The 15,510-nt window shown below is 35.5% G+C and overlaps 1 protein-coding gene across 3 annotated transcripts in view; it reads right to left on the bottom strand.

Annotated features, from left to right (window-relative positions):
* The window catches only part of LOC149081810 (patronin-like), a 92,226-nt gene that overhangs the window by 32,869 nt on the left and 43,847 nt on the right, over positions 1-15,510 (bottom strand). For 2 of the 3 annotated variants that reach the window (XM_089235580.1, XM_089235581.1), the window contains 4 exons: positions 6,119-6,214; positions 4,176-4,391; positions 3,645-3,730; positions 608-761 (listed from right to left, as the gene is read on the bottom strand). In XM_089235580.1, coding sequence (XP_089091706.1) covers positions 608-761; positions 3,645-3,730; positions 4,176-4,391; positions 6,119-6,214 — 552 coding nt within the window. Of the gene's footprint in view, positions 1-607; positions 762-3,644; positions 3,731-4,175; positions 4,392-6,118; positions 6,215-15,112; positions 15,501-15,510 lie in introns of those variants that run through there. The other variant, XM_089235582.1, reaches the window with a different exon arrangement.

Genomic DNA, 15,510 nt, shown 5'->3' with positions numbered 1-15,510 from the left:
ATCAATGTATTTTCACCTTTCTGTCTTGAAGTATTTTTTTTAAAAATGCTTATTTTGAAGACCAAGCTACACCGCTGCACTTAAAAGCAGTTCACTTCAAAAAGTGTAGTGGCATAGGCGAGAACTCAGAGATGGACCATCTTCTCCCCCCCCCCCCCATTTGAAGAGTCTGCATCGGTTATGCTCCTAGCATAAATGTGCAAAACTGATAAGCACATTGGGGTTAACATTGAGCAAAGCAAATGGGTTGGGTCACGGATAGACGCCAAAGATTATGATGGTACCTGGATCAGATCTGGTGATTCAAACAAATTCCAAGGTTTCTCAGAAAAATGCTGAAGATGAAATTTCAGAACACTGACTTGGGTGATTAAAATACTGCAAAAGATGATCCAGAGGAATTAGAAAAAATTTTAGATTTTTAAATTAGATTTTGGGAACAAAGAACACCGTTATAAAATTATAAAGTTGGGGGGGGGGGAGGATCAAACTCATGTTTACCCGGGCAGTAAAAATCCTAGTTACGACCCTGGGTTACAGGGTGTATTTAGAAGCCACAGATATAAATTGATTGAAACTTCTTTTTAAAACAGTTCAACTAACTCACTGGACTAGAATCTGGGTCCTCTGGAGAGTGAAAACTACCAATTTCCTCTTCTATGCGGTGCCTCAACTTTATACAACTTTTGTTGATCCATAACAAGGCGGACTCTTCACTATCATAAGGAAGCTCATTTTCTGGATTGACAACTGCATATCGACTGTAAGAATAAAAACCATCAATTGGAATTTTAAACTTCATACAGCACGAAAAACAAATTATACATATAAAAAATTTAAAAAAAACATTCATCCTCTTCAATCATTAATATATGAATACTAGCTACGATTCCCGGCGCTGCCCGGGATTTCTTCAATTACTGGGAAGATTGAAAAAGTGATAAACCATTACAAAGGAATAAACTATTATACATAATACGAGCAGTATTAAAGAAGTAACAAACTATTGTAAAGGCATATGAATGTCTAAAACACATTGCTAGGGAACCACGGTGACCAAAGTAAACATTCCGAAAGTGATTATTGAGACAGAGGAACCATTGTTGCCTGACAGTTCTTCGTTGTTCAGCTCTGACAAACTTTTAAAGTAACCTATCGTTCAAGTCGGGCCCCATTTGGTATATATGCTAAATTTGGCAATGATCGATCTAAAAATTGCAGGATTTGTAAAGAGAACATACACACACACAGAAAATAAATTTTACATATATAGATTTTTGCAGTGTAATGAAACCCCTCTTAACGGTCAACCCCCCTCTTTTATGGTCAAATATATAATTTCATATTTTCTTGGACAATCTTGCTCAACAACACAGAGATAGAAGAAGTAGAAAGCTATGTATACCTCAGACAAGAAATCACCATGGATAACAGAATCATTAATGAAATAAACAGAAGGATCAGGATTGGATGAAGAACTTTTGACAAAAACTGTAATTCTGAAGAGTCACGTGCCATTATGTCTGAAAAGAAAAGTTTTTAACCAGTGTGTGCTACCAGCACTGACTTATGGAGCTGAAACATGGACACTCACAAGCAAGACGATACAAAGGTTACAGACAACGCAAAGGAGCATGGAAAGATGTATGTTAGGCATCACAAGAAGAGACAGAAAACGAATCACTTTGATAAGGAACCACACAAAAGTATATGATATCATGGAAAGAATCAAACGTTTGAAATGAAAATGGGCTGGACATATTGCAAGAAGACAAGACAACAGATGGACCACAAGTATTCTATATTGGTACCCTCGTGGCATTAAACGGCCGAGAAGGCGTCCCCACGCAAGATGGATTGACGAGATCAGGAAAGTGGCAGGAGTCAACTGCATGGCTAAAGCATCAGACAGAGCAGAATGGAAAAATTTAGAGGAGACCTTCATCCAGCAGTGGATTGAAAATGGTTGATGATGATGATATGATTTTCCTTGTACAATAAAAGCATACATTTCAAACTCCTGATTAACAATCACCCCTTTTTTACTGACAATGTTTTTTTTGTTCCATCGGTGTCTGCAAAAGAGGGGTTACAATTTCAACTTTGATGCTCAAGGTGCCGATATATCGGCTTGCAAGAGCAAAAGTGCTAATTCTAACCCCAAGAATGCAATTCTGCTCCCAAACAAGGCCATGTTTTTTAAAAGATGGATCTTGAGGACTGGTCCTCACTTAAAATGTTAGAAAATCCTACTTTATAAGTGGTCATGTACATAATTGAAGTTAGAATTGACAGCAGGGCTGTAGCCAGAAATTTGTTTGAAGAGAGCAACTGGTATTTCGGGAACAGGGGAACATGGGGTGTAAAAATGGCAGTACAATAGACCAGGGGGGTTCTTAAATTTTTGTTACCGCGTTTTATGCCCCTTTATCCCTAATCAATGTTTATCAGCGGTTTCACAGAGCAGTGTAACAAAGAATCACTTCACAGAACCATTGTCAGTGTTACCACTCCGTGGCACCCCGCACAAAGGTTGGTGGAATACAGTTTGAGAACCCCTGGCAATAGACAATCAACTCGATTACATAAAACATCAATAATTTCCCAATATTTTGGTTGAGGAGGCGAGATGTGCTGATGCCCCACTCTGTCTTGGTCTTGATTAGCTTCAGAGTTCATTTCTACCAGTTTAATCCTTCACATAGAAGGAAAGGATTCTTCTGTGGTGGTGCTGTCCCAGACAGGTTCACTGTGTTTTAGAGGTTGTACCCACTTCCCATGGACTTTGTTTTGGACACAAAAAAAGAAGTGGAGATATGAAAATAGGTTGCAGTATTGTAGAAGTATTGTTATATCCTTATTTTAAAGCCAAAACATGAATGATTTTAAAGGTTGAAATGTTTCTGTGTAGATTAAGAAGATAATGAATTTAATGAAAAATTCAAAAAAAGTTTCGGCTGAAAACATTGGTTTAGTTTGTTACATCAGATAGGCTTACCATTTGAGATCATTTCAATCCTATATAATAGCACCACATGTATAAAAAGCCTGACAGGACAAACACCCTTGTTAATTTTATGTTGAAGTTGGCTATAAGCCAAGTTTGTTATAAGGCGGATTTGAGTACATTTTAAATATACCTCCTCCTAACCAGATCACGGCCTACTGCTTGATCTCAATGAAGAGATTTTAGTAGGTTGTTGAAGAAGACCTGATCCATGCTGGAAAACATGATGTATGTGCTGCGAACCTAACCGTGAAGCTTGTTTCTGTGTAATGCTTATTATGTACAACACTGCCATTTGACATCAATTTTTCAAACTATGAGTGAAGTGCAATGATTAAATAATTGTATTGTTGTAAGCCCGTTTGTTTTCTGCAACAAGATTTTTTGATGGGACGAGTGACTTGCATTCGTGCTTCAAAGTTGGGAACTACAAAAAACCAACATCAGCCGACCACCACTGTGACGTCGGTGCGGTTCGAACTCAGACCTTGTGATGAGAGTCCATCACTATGAGCACTCGAACACCAAAGCAGCATTTTTTTCCAATAGACCAATTTTTTTTCCAAATTAAATTGCTATGCACTTATTCATACAAGGAATTTGGGAAAACTAATGCACCAAACATTGTGTTACATACCTGACGACCTCCATCACTTTTTCTGGTATAAGAACTTCTTTAACAAACAAAGCCATTATTCCTTCGATCACAGCCATATGAGCACTCTGGAGGGAGAAAAAATTGAATTGTTAAAAAATTCAAGCCCTAAATTATTTGAATTACTCTATGTATTTTTTGGTATAAATATTTTGTATATTTGATGTCATAAAAAATATCAGAAAACACTTGAATATATTCTTTAATACACATGATGTAAAAAGGAAATTCTATGAGTAATCAAAATTTTATTTGTATAACTACATATAAAGAGTTGAATTACAAGATATGAATGGTATAATTAATACAGCCGAATACCGTTATAGCAAAAAAATCTTGTTTTAACAAACAGTTTTCTAAGCCCCAGATAGGTTTACATAAGAACAATACAAAAACATGGAATTCTTTTATAACAAAATTTCATTATAACGAAGTGATTTCTCCGGTCTCTTGGTGTTCGTTATAATGGGATTCGACTGTAATGCAATGGAATTTGTAAGAAAATGCCATCACCATTCGAATGGGAGCTGTCTGTACAAGTACTGTTTCCGTCAATGCTGCATCTGATGGTTCAATAACATCGATTCCTTTCCTCATTAGCACTTGCAAAACTCCATGATGATTCAGGTTATGATAATTTGGATCCGCATATATGTTGGCCAATGCTAAACAATAAAGTTCAGCATTGGCCAGAGCATGTACTATCTGAGGCTTGATACGCTCACACCCCTTGAAGAGGAAAAAATAATTAATGGAAATGAATTTAAAAAAATTAACAAGAGATATTTCAAAATGCATGATGATGTTCTTGGCTGCCTCTACTACGTTGCGATCAAGTTTGAATTTATAAATGAAAAAATACCTATAGGTGGCTGATTAAGTTTTAAGATTAAGTTTGATTGTTTTTTTAAATATATATATATCATCAATGAATGAGATTCTCTTGGGATAAGGGGAAGGTTTTGAGTTTGTCCATCCACTCAATGTTTCTCGAACACAAGCAATTGGCAACATCAGGAGGTATTAGATAGAACTGGATGCCTTGATCTTGTTCATCTAATATCTCCTGATGATACTAACAGCTAGTGTTAGAGAAACATCAATTTGATACATGAATTCACAACCCTCCCCCAGCGCGAAAGTCTCGTTCATTAAAAAAAATCATATCTGGCCCACCTCCACGTGTGTTTTGTACTACAATTATGATGAATGAATGAACACCGGGGGCTCTGCCACCGGACTTATCCCGTTGCCGAGATCTCTTCCAGCCCAGCTTCGTGGTAGAGTCTGGAACAAAGTGAGTGCACCTAACAGTCTGAGTGTGTAGCTAGTGTTGTGCTTGATATTTCAGTGCTGCCATCTATACTTCAAATTGTGAGTGAAGTGTAATGATTGAATATTTGTTACGTTGTAAGCCTGTTGCTCTCTGTGGCAAGACTTTTTAATAGGGAGATCGACTTGTATTCGCGCTTTGAAGTTGGAAACCACAGAAAACCAACTTTAGCCGACCACCACTGTGGCGCCGGTGGGGTTCCAACCCAGATCCTCACGATGTAAGTCCGTCACTATGACCACTCGACCACCACAGGGGCACTACAAACTAGCACTGAAATGATTTCTTACTCACATATGGGAATATTTAATCATCACCCCCCCCCCCCCCCAAAAGCAGAATATTTTGTATTGTAATGCAATGAATCTTTGGCTGACTGCAAATGTTCAGCAGTAAAAATCACGATAATAGTGTTTTCTACACTTTTCTTAAAATTCTTCCATGTTGTTCTGCACACAGATTTCGGTACATTCTGCTTTGTGGAGCTTCCGTATGAGCGAAATTACTCTGTTCTACCTTGCATGGGTTCCTGGAACTTAGGTCTTTGCAAGCCATCTATCTTTACAGCATCGTGGGCTCCCAGGCCACGATGATGATGTCTTGAGGCTTCCTGTCTGATTAGAAGTACCACCTACAAATTTACATACTTGTTCTTAAAAATTACAGCTCCAGATCTTATTGTGGTGGGCCTTTTGGGCCATTCCCAAGATCTCCATCTTTTACAAAACCTTTTTTATCGAATAATGTGTACAGTGGGCTGTGTGCGAGTTTAAATTTTTACATGCCCTTTTCCAATACGTTGGGTATCTGATGTGCTGTAGCAAGTGACATCATTGAATATGAAAAACACTAGCACTATTTGGGAACATTTTCAAATTACTTCATCCCAAAATTTTCTGATATTTTACATGTCGAAACTTAATTTGTTTGCTTATAAACAACAGCCAACCTTCTTTGAATATTTTTTCAACTTTTAAAAAATTTGTGTTATAAATTCAATCAGATTTTTTTCCCCCCCCCCCACATTCCAGAAATCTGAAATACTGTTAGAGATGTTAGGGGGGAAAAAAATGCAGCATAAAAACTATACAAAGTAGTCATTTAAAACATAAATCAGCTGTACCTCATGATCTGTGTAACATGGATCATAAAGTTCCGAGGGAATTTTCGGCATGTACGCTTTTGACAAGAGCCATAGTACAGACGCCCTTTGTTTTGCCTGAAAAAAGAAAAAAAAATCACTAACTTTTAAAATCAATCATCAATAAGTTTAATAGTACACAAAACACTTGGAGAATAGTTCTTATGTCTTCACAAAAGCACGAGTATTTCTTGGTCGATGCAAGTACCCTATTGCTTGGCCTACACAGCGCAGCTTTTACACTTCACCGACATAATTTTGAAGGCCTGTGACGCTCACACTGATGTGGCATGTACACATTAACTTCTGTTTCAAAAAATACTATCCCAAAGAAATTAACTGTGAACATCATTGTATAAGTGATTTAGTGAGAGTTGTATACAGTATAATTCAAGTATAACACTCAAATTTAAGTTAATTTTTTTTAATATTCAGTATTGGTTCTAAGTAAAAAAATATTTTTTAAACAATTTTTATTTGTAAACTGCAGCACTAAAGAATATTTATATGACAATTGAATTTCATCCTGGAAAAATGAGGCAGATATACACCAATGCTACATTAAGCTTACAAATGCATATACAGTCAAACTGGGTTTGACACCCAGATATAACAAACACAATTTGATGAACTCCTCAATATAACTAACTTTATAGATATCTCTGTATATATGTTTGTATTATCTCAACTCGATATAACAATTTTGTTCGATTCAGCATAGAAAAATGACAGTTTCGCCTGGTTCATTAAATCGGGTGTGACTGCAAATGCTTTTTACTCAGTGCAGCAATTTTACAAGTTTGTAGAGAAAAATTTACACCTTATATTTTTCAATCTGTAGCAAAAGTTTTGTGGTCTCTGATTTCCAGAGGGAAAGAAATTCTTTATATTTGGAAAAAAAAAACATTATTTAAGAAGTGCAGTGGTCCAATTCTTATTTTTGCACCGAGCAAAAAAAAAAAACCATTTTCTCCATAATAGAACTCTCTATTGCACATTAATTTTATATATACATCAAATTTATTTTTTAAATGTTTTAATTCTTCATCAGTAGTTCATGATACAACTACAAAGTAATCTCGAACACTTCTGACTTGGTGGAGAGGCCCTGGGCAGGGAAAAGTAAACAGAAGATCTCAACTTGGGAAAGAATGTCTAATTTTTTTCAACAAAGATATTTTGTTTAAATTTCAAGCCCTAAATTTGGTAGAGCCAATGCAGAAATGAGATCTAGCTCAAAGCATATAGCAATGGTGTTAACAAGTTCTTTTTTTAATGGGAACCATAAAAATAGTTTGTTCCTCTTTCTCAAACCTTTCCATAGTGACGAGTTAACAGAAATTAGCGACGATTAAACGAGGGTTTAATAACATTGTTGTCTATAAGAGCTGGAAGGGCCTGAAGAAAAATGACGACTTAATGAGGTTTTACTGTATTTATGGGAAGTGATCCCTCCCCCATATCAATCAATTTAAAAATGTATAATGAAAAGATAAATATTTTAAAGAGTTCTCTGAAACTATCAATGAAGTATATCTGTGCAATATGCATTTAATCAATACAAACATTATAAGAACAGCTGCCATCAATTCAAGACCTTCAAACCTTAAACTTTGATTTATAAATTATATATATATATATATTTTTAAATATTGAAGCAAAATATTATGAATCTGCTATGACAGCGATATAGAAATGTATTAACACTAATATAAATAACTCATTACCCACAGCTCAAAATAGAACACCCAGGGCTGCTGGAGTTTTGGCAACTGATCAGAATTCTGAACCTGATTAAATAGGTGTGTATGATTACACGAGAAGTGCATTATCTTCTGAGGCTCGATTGGAAAGATAATGAACATCATGATCAATAGCAGTTATGAAATATCTAATGCATCATATAAAAACTAAGAAATAGTTTATTATATGAATCCAAGTACCTCACATAATCATACAAATTTCTGAATATGAATTTGTAAAATTATTAGTTTGACAAAATATTTTTATGGTTGGAAATGACAAATAGTTTCTCTTGAGCAAAACCTAGGACTATAATTTGAGTATTGAAAGTTCTGGTAGTACTTTCATTCCAGATTCCCTATTTAGGAGCAAATTTCTCTGAATGTTATCTCTGCTGCTAAGATTTACAGCTTAATATTAAACTATGGTATGAATGTTTGAGATAGGGGTTTTGTGGCAGTGAACAACAGCTTACAAGGAGAAAATATGCAGTACTGATTATTTTAAACAAATACATATATACTATTACAGATGACGATAGGTATACCCCCTCACAATTCCAATATGGACGTTATATCAATAGGAAAACTTATAGGATGCTCATTATATAAAAAAAATTTGGGATTTCTCCTACCGGTTGTTGTAATGAAATGATCGTTATAACGAGCATTGACAGTATTATGAAAAATTTTTGATGTAAAAAAAAATAAGGGGAGTTAGAGTGGTGTTTATTCAAAATAGTTTTGTGCCACATACTATTCATAATCTCATCGGAAATGGCAATGTCAGTGCCTGGCTTACATCCTTCAGCAAAGCCTCTACTCATGAGTCACTTGTTACATGCCGAGCTATAGGACAGCTTATGTTTAGTACATTGGATCCAGCTTTTAACGTTCTCTCTTAGAATATTTTTTCCACTTGGCGTGACTTATTTTTGTGGTTTTCCCCAACTTCTACTAATACTTATGAATACATTTGGAGCACATTTTCCCACTTAAATTTTTTCATAACATTTTTTTGAATGCTTTTTTCTTTGGTTATATCGTTTGTTTTTAAAAAACAAACTATAAGCAAGATCCACTGTATGGCTTAGTGCACAAATTCACAAATCAAAGGTGTCATTTCATCATGGCAACAAAAATTGGTATTGGTGCCCAAATTTGACGTAATGATGCTCTCATTGCTGTTTCAAATTTTCATTACACTATTCAAAATAGAAAAATAAAAAATTTCAAACCATTACATTTCAATATGCCACTTGCAACCACTTATATTGCAATTTAAGCAACTCGTTCTTTCTTAAAGTTTGAATACCCTTGCGCTAGGCCAAGATTTTTGGCGGGCTCCTTACATTGATTTAATTTTAATATAGTAAAATTATAGCATTTAAAAAAAAATCAAGAAATGTATCTTGTGGAAACCTATAGGTTATGTCTATGCAAAACAGCAGACATGAAAATGTAGATAGATTGATTTGAAACAAGTGATTTTGAGTATTCCAAATGAATAATCATAATCTCACTTTATACTGAAAACCTCATACATCCAAAATTCCCACCTTTACAGGAAAAGCAAAAGAAAAAAGCAGATCATTGCTGGTTTTTTCTTCTTCAAAAGCTGTAATAGATGAGATAGGATGTTGTCAATCTAAAACTGTCAAAAAGCCATTTCCCAAAAAAAAAAAAAAAAAAAATTATGAGGTTTTCATCATAACAAGAAGACAACTAGTACAATTGATAACTTTTTATAAAAATTGCCAGGAATGAAATAAAAATGACAGTAAGCGTCATAAAAGATGCAACAATCCTATTTAGAAGAGGATTCTTGACCATATTCACAAGGGACAGGAACTGAGAAAGTTTAAATATTATTAAAATGTCAAGTCTCGAAATGAAATTGTTTACCAAATCAATAATAAAAATAGGAAAGAAAATTTGATCAGACAGACGAAAAACACATAGAAAATATATTATAAGCCATGTTATATATTTCATATTTATTTTGAGAAATTTCAACAATTTTCCAAGACTTTTTAATGGTAAAATGAATAAATCCGCACACAAGATAATGAGCGAATTTTATTACGTTTTAGGGTTTTTCTTTCGCGGAATTTCAGTGAAAACCACTTCAGAAAAATCTGTCTCACATTCAATTCAGAACTTGAAAGACCGTATTTCTTTCGTCACCGAATATTTAAAAAAACTAATAGATGTTGATGACAGACATTAAGAGATGGTAAGATTCACTTCACTTTTCTTTCTAAATATCAGTTTCGGCATAACATCCAGAAAATTCAATTTCTCAATGGATGACATTAGTTAGTAACGGGGTACAATCACGTTCACGTGCTAATGATCGATCATCAAGTCTGAATGCTTTTGAAACAAAACATTAACGAGATTCATTCTCTTCCTCCCCCACTTATATTCAGTATGGATAATGTAGATATAGTATCGCTGTCTCAGATATCGATTTTTCTTCAAACTCTCAATGCAAAAAAGCCACAAAATATGAAAAAAAAAAAAAACCACTTTCATTTACCTTTACCAAGACTATTAATCAATCGGAAAAAGTTCACGGGAAGGAGCAGTACCGATATATATTCAAAAATCAAAAGTATAGGATGTATATAATTAAGGTTTATTTGCTCTGCGCGTTCCACAGTCGTAATTATACATCAGAAATTCAAAGAACTTTAAAAAACGCCTTAATGCAGGCACCTTTAACCGTTTCCACAGCGCGGGCCACATTTGACATTTCGAGTGCCGCAGGTCATTAAGCTACACTACACATTATCAAAGAGCTCGATGGCCAAAAGTAGCCCGCGGGCCATACAGTCGACGAAGATCCTTGCCTTAATGGGAGAGAAATTGAACCGCGGGTAAAAAGTTTCAATATTCACCACTACAGGCTGGTATGAAATTCGGAAAATTTTGACCAAATTGCGCAAGCTTCATGACAAGGTGTCTAAACACCTTGAGCAGACTCATTTACATTCATATGTTTTTGCTAAAGCAGGGCGCGAAAAGTTTTCCGTTAAAAATTATGAACACACCAACATAATTCGTATATATTTTATATGAAGTATATAAACTTCCACTGACCTTTTTTTTGATAAAAATACGGTAAATCAGGACCACTACGGGAATATACGGGCCATTGCCAATTATTACTAAAACAATTGTTAAAGGTAAAAAAGATAAATGACAACTTTGCTTGAGAGTTTTCACTGAAAAATCGCCAATGGCGAGAAAGTAACGAAAAAAATTTCATAAAAATGTGAGGTAAACGATTATAATCAATTATGACAATTGTAGTAATTAATTATCATAAATTATAATATATATATATATATATATTTATATATATGTGTGTGTATAAGTCATGAAAATATTCCTACTCTTCGATTTCAGTAAGGAATAAAAAATTAAAGAAGGTTTCGTTCGAAAAACTGAAAAAAGGGACATTAAAAAAGTTCAGGACACCAAAATTACGGCAACGTGCCATATAATACTGGGTTATATAACCTATATACACAGTACAGAAGTCCATTTATAACGACAGCTCACAATCACGGGAAAAATTGTCGTTATAACGGACTTTTATTGTATATACTAGTCTCTAGATCACGAGCAATTCACATAACTGGCCCGCAACTGAAAAAGTTGTGCAGCCAGGCTCCCCCCCCCCCCCGCATTAAAGAGTATGGCGTCGAGTTCAATAGAACGTGCTTTACTGGTGAAACTCATTTACGAACAAGCTGATTTCGTACCGAAAGCTATCCGGGAATTTTAGGACATCAAAGGGCCTTCTAAAATTCTCCCTATCCCTTTATTAAGACCACAATTGTATGATTGTAATCATAGTTAGTCCGCGATTAAGAGGTTTTCCAAATTTGTATAATTTTCTGATGAATAGTCGCAGCCGTAGGCAGCTCAGAACAGTTTAATTTCAGTTATGTACACCCTGTATTTTTATTAAAAATATAAAAAGAGGACAGATGCACAAAATTGGTGTAGCCAGTTTGAGCAGATTGACAAAAACATTGAAACCTCCCAACAACTGCCACAAACGGGACAGAGAAAATGTGACGCTATTAGAAGGTTACCGTTGTTAAGATGTTTATTATTTTTCTGAGGGAAAAAATTACCTTCTTTTGATTTCATGTGAGATTATAATGACCTATACTATGCAGAACGGTTTATTTTGCACTAAATATGAATTTTACATAAAAAATCTTGCGCACCTATGAATGTATTGGATGGAAAGATTCGTAGCGAAAACAAATTTTTACAGTCGTTTCATCCTGCTAGGAGTTTTGTGGTCATTTTTACTATGAGGCTTATTCACCGAAACGATATTTCGCACGTGATACGGGGGGGGGGGGACCAAAGCCTCCTAGTAGTATCTGGGGGGGGAGGGGGCTTTGGAAGAATCCGTACATATTTTTATGTTCGTTGAGTTCAAGGAAGAAAACTTCTTCAGGGCAAATATTGAGGACTATTTTTATAACATGCATCGTTCTTCTTTTATTTTCATGGCCAAAAGAAGGTCGTCATTCGGAAATTCTCGTCCGGAGATTGACCTTAATTTTAATCGAGGGATGTGTTCTATTCCAAGAAAATGTGACCGTTATTGACCGTTTGGACCATCACTGCACATCCGTCTCCGTCATTAAAATTTGCAAACATACGTATTGTATATATATCGCGTATTTGCGCATATCAAAAACATCACGATAAACTGAATCAGTGACCTTCTGAATAAATAACGTAATCTGAATGCTTCATAATCCCCCCCCCCCCAATTGCACGGTCTAAAGTCAATCCATGTGAGAGGTATAGACGAGAGCGATTGCGATCGATTTTACGAGCCAGACCAGACACAAAATTAGGAAGACTCGGTGAATCGTGACGATCTCAGAAGAGAGAGAAGCAGAAATTTTCACTCGGATCTCGAAGCCGGCTTCTGCTTAACGATGAAAAACTACTTTCAGGCGAACTAACTCGGGGTATTATAATAAATACATCGGCTCATTTTTTTTCCACGGTTTTTATCAGTTGCAGCAGAAATAGAAAAACGTTCGGTTTCGAGATAATGTTATACCACTGGAATGCTGTTTCCCACTTCCTTGAAATAGTATACAAATTCATGCGTTTTCTTTTTCTTTCTGATTGCTACTATAGAATGAGTTCGTCATATTATCAAGTGACGTCTCGGTTGTTACTCTATTTCTTTTTTTTATTGTTATTAATATCGGCATCCTCTTACGTAGAAATAAAAATGCACGTGAAATGAAAATTTAGAATTTGTGTTTTCCGTTCGATGGATATGTACGAATAGCATTTCTCATGACACATTTCCCTGAGACACATTTAAATTTGCAGCATTTTTTTAATGTTATGAAAGAGCGAAATTTCGAGCACTAATAAAAAGAACACGATACAGTCGAGCCCACTTACAACGAAATCAGATATTACGAAGTATCGGTTATAATGAAGTTTTAATTATTATGCAATATCCAATAATGTTAAAAATATCACTTATAACGAATTGCCATATTTATGTGAATGTCGGAATTTACGAAATTTTTGGAAAGAATTAGATTATTTTCACAGGAATAAGTTCCATAAAATCAAAAGTTCTCTATCAGAAACAAAATCCGAACGTAAAGTACTACCGTATTTTTCAGAGAAAGGCCGCGGGTTTACTCTGCCAGTCATCTACAGCTAGATGGTAATCTCAGCTAAAAATAGCGCTGGTTCTGTTCATTTCCAGAACCGTTCAAATGAAGAGGAATCGGCATAACTGCAGTTTGGTTCACTCAAATCAGTCTTTCTCAGTGTTTGTAAACCTCGGAACAATTAAACTTCCAGTAACCATTTGACGAACCACTTACAGCAGTGGTTCTTAAACTTGTGCCAACCCTGGCTTCATTGACTTAGTCAACGTTTATCCGCAGATTATACCAGAATAGTCTAATACCGATAATAGAGCCACTTCAAATCACTGAACAGGTACACATAATAATATCTTTCAGCTTGCCTGACTTTGGTTGGTAAAGCCTCTAGGAGCCATGACGCAGAAGAAATACTAACTGCTTACAGTATATGGATCTAGTATTCTATTTAAACGTCAAATTACAATTAAATTTTTAAGTCCGTCTCAGGACCACATCTAGTCCAATGACCACAGGTTGAGAAACACTGCTTCAAGTAGATTCTTCTCATTAAACTCAAGTATTCATAGTGTATCGGTTATAAAGAATTTCGAATGCTTTTAGACATTTCCGTGCGACTTCATTATATCCGAGCCTGGTCTCCACATAATGGAGCAGGGGCCCCTGGGGCCAGGATCTTCACGGGCCCCTCTATAGGCAATTTATAGCGTTAAAAAACAAAAAAAATGACAACAACCGTCCCGGACCCTGTCAGCCCTACCCTTGTGGAGGTCATGATCCGAGCTCGACTGTATTTAAAGGAATTACATAAGAGAGAGGGAGAGGAGCTTTCTCATTGAATAATTTTCTTTATGCGTATCAATAATATACGATAACATCGTTGAATACGAAAACTACTAATTTCGAAGAAGTTAACTTCATAGTGGAGAAATTTCCTGTCGGAACACAATTTATGCCTTCTATTCATCAATGGAAGTATCCATTTGTTCGTATCTCTTATCGGATATAAAACTAGCGGGTCTGCAGGAGTGAATACAAGCACCATATAAGATCCGCTGATATGCAAGTTTATTCTCGCACTTACTAGTTTCATGCCGACAGCCATTTTCAGGACTTAAAAAAATTCTATATGCACCTTATAACATGTATACATGCACCTAATATCACAGCACTGATTTGAACAGTCGATCCAGAAGAAGCACGACGTTCAGTCTTTCTTTAAACGTGATTACAAGATGCTTCTGTATTTTCCAAGTCGAAAAAGAAAAATACAAACCATGTAACATTTCAAAAAAAAAAAAAAAACCCTTATGTATAAAGTTCGTAAAACTCCAAAAAACACGTATATTCACTTTTCTCATGAGATCTCATTTATTATCGTTTAACTAAGGGGAAGAAAACTAACATTCTTGACTGATGGTTTATTCAACATTTTTAATTACTTTTGGAACTAGGTTAATAACTGGAGCCAGTAGATTATTTATATAAGGAAAAATAATTCGATACACCAGGTTCATTGGAGAGCATAGTCTGGAAAATTAATTTGCACTCACCTCGATGCACACATCAGTCCAAAACGCGACGTTGAACACCATCAATAACAACTAACAAACCGACCGAAAAAGAACGTTATATCATTAATCCCATTGCTCCAAGCACACGGACGTATTCATTCATCACAGATAACGATGCATAATTACAAGTGTATCCCAACGGCATATCCGGATCGAATCCTTATTGAAAATATCGCGAAGGGGGAGAAAAAAAAAAGCACACGCGAGTTATCCGAACCAAGATGGTGCGAACGATTATTGCACAATAACAGAGCATTTCATCATTAGCAGGAGGAGGAATTCCAAAATACGGAGGTTAAAAAAAAAATTGGTAATACTGAATGATCGCAGCGCCAAGATGACCTCGCCCACACGTGAACGATTTTGAAAAAGGAAAA

Source organism: Pholcus phalangioides, unplaced genomic scaffold (genome assembly GCF_987345545.1).
Source record: "Pholcus phalangioides strain wild (caught in Gottingen) unplaced genomic scaffold, Ppha-v1.0 ptg000009l_1, whole genome shotgun sequence".
Lineage (NCBI taxonomy): Eukaryota > Metazoa > Arthropoda > Arachnida > Araneae > Pholcidae > Pholcus > Pholcus phalangioides.
This window is presented reverse-complemented; position numbering and strand designations above follow the sequence as displayed.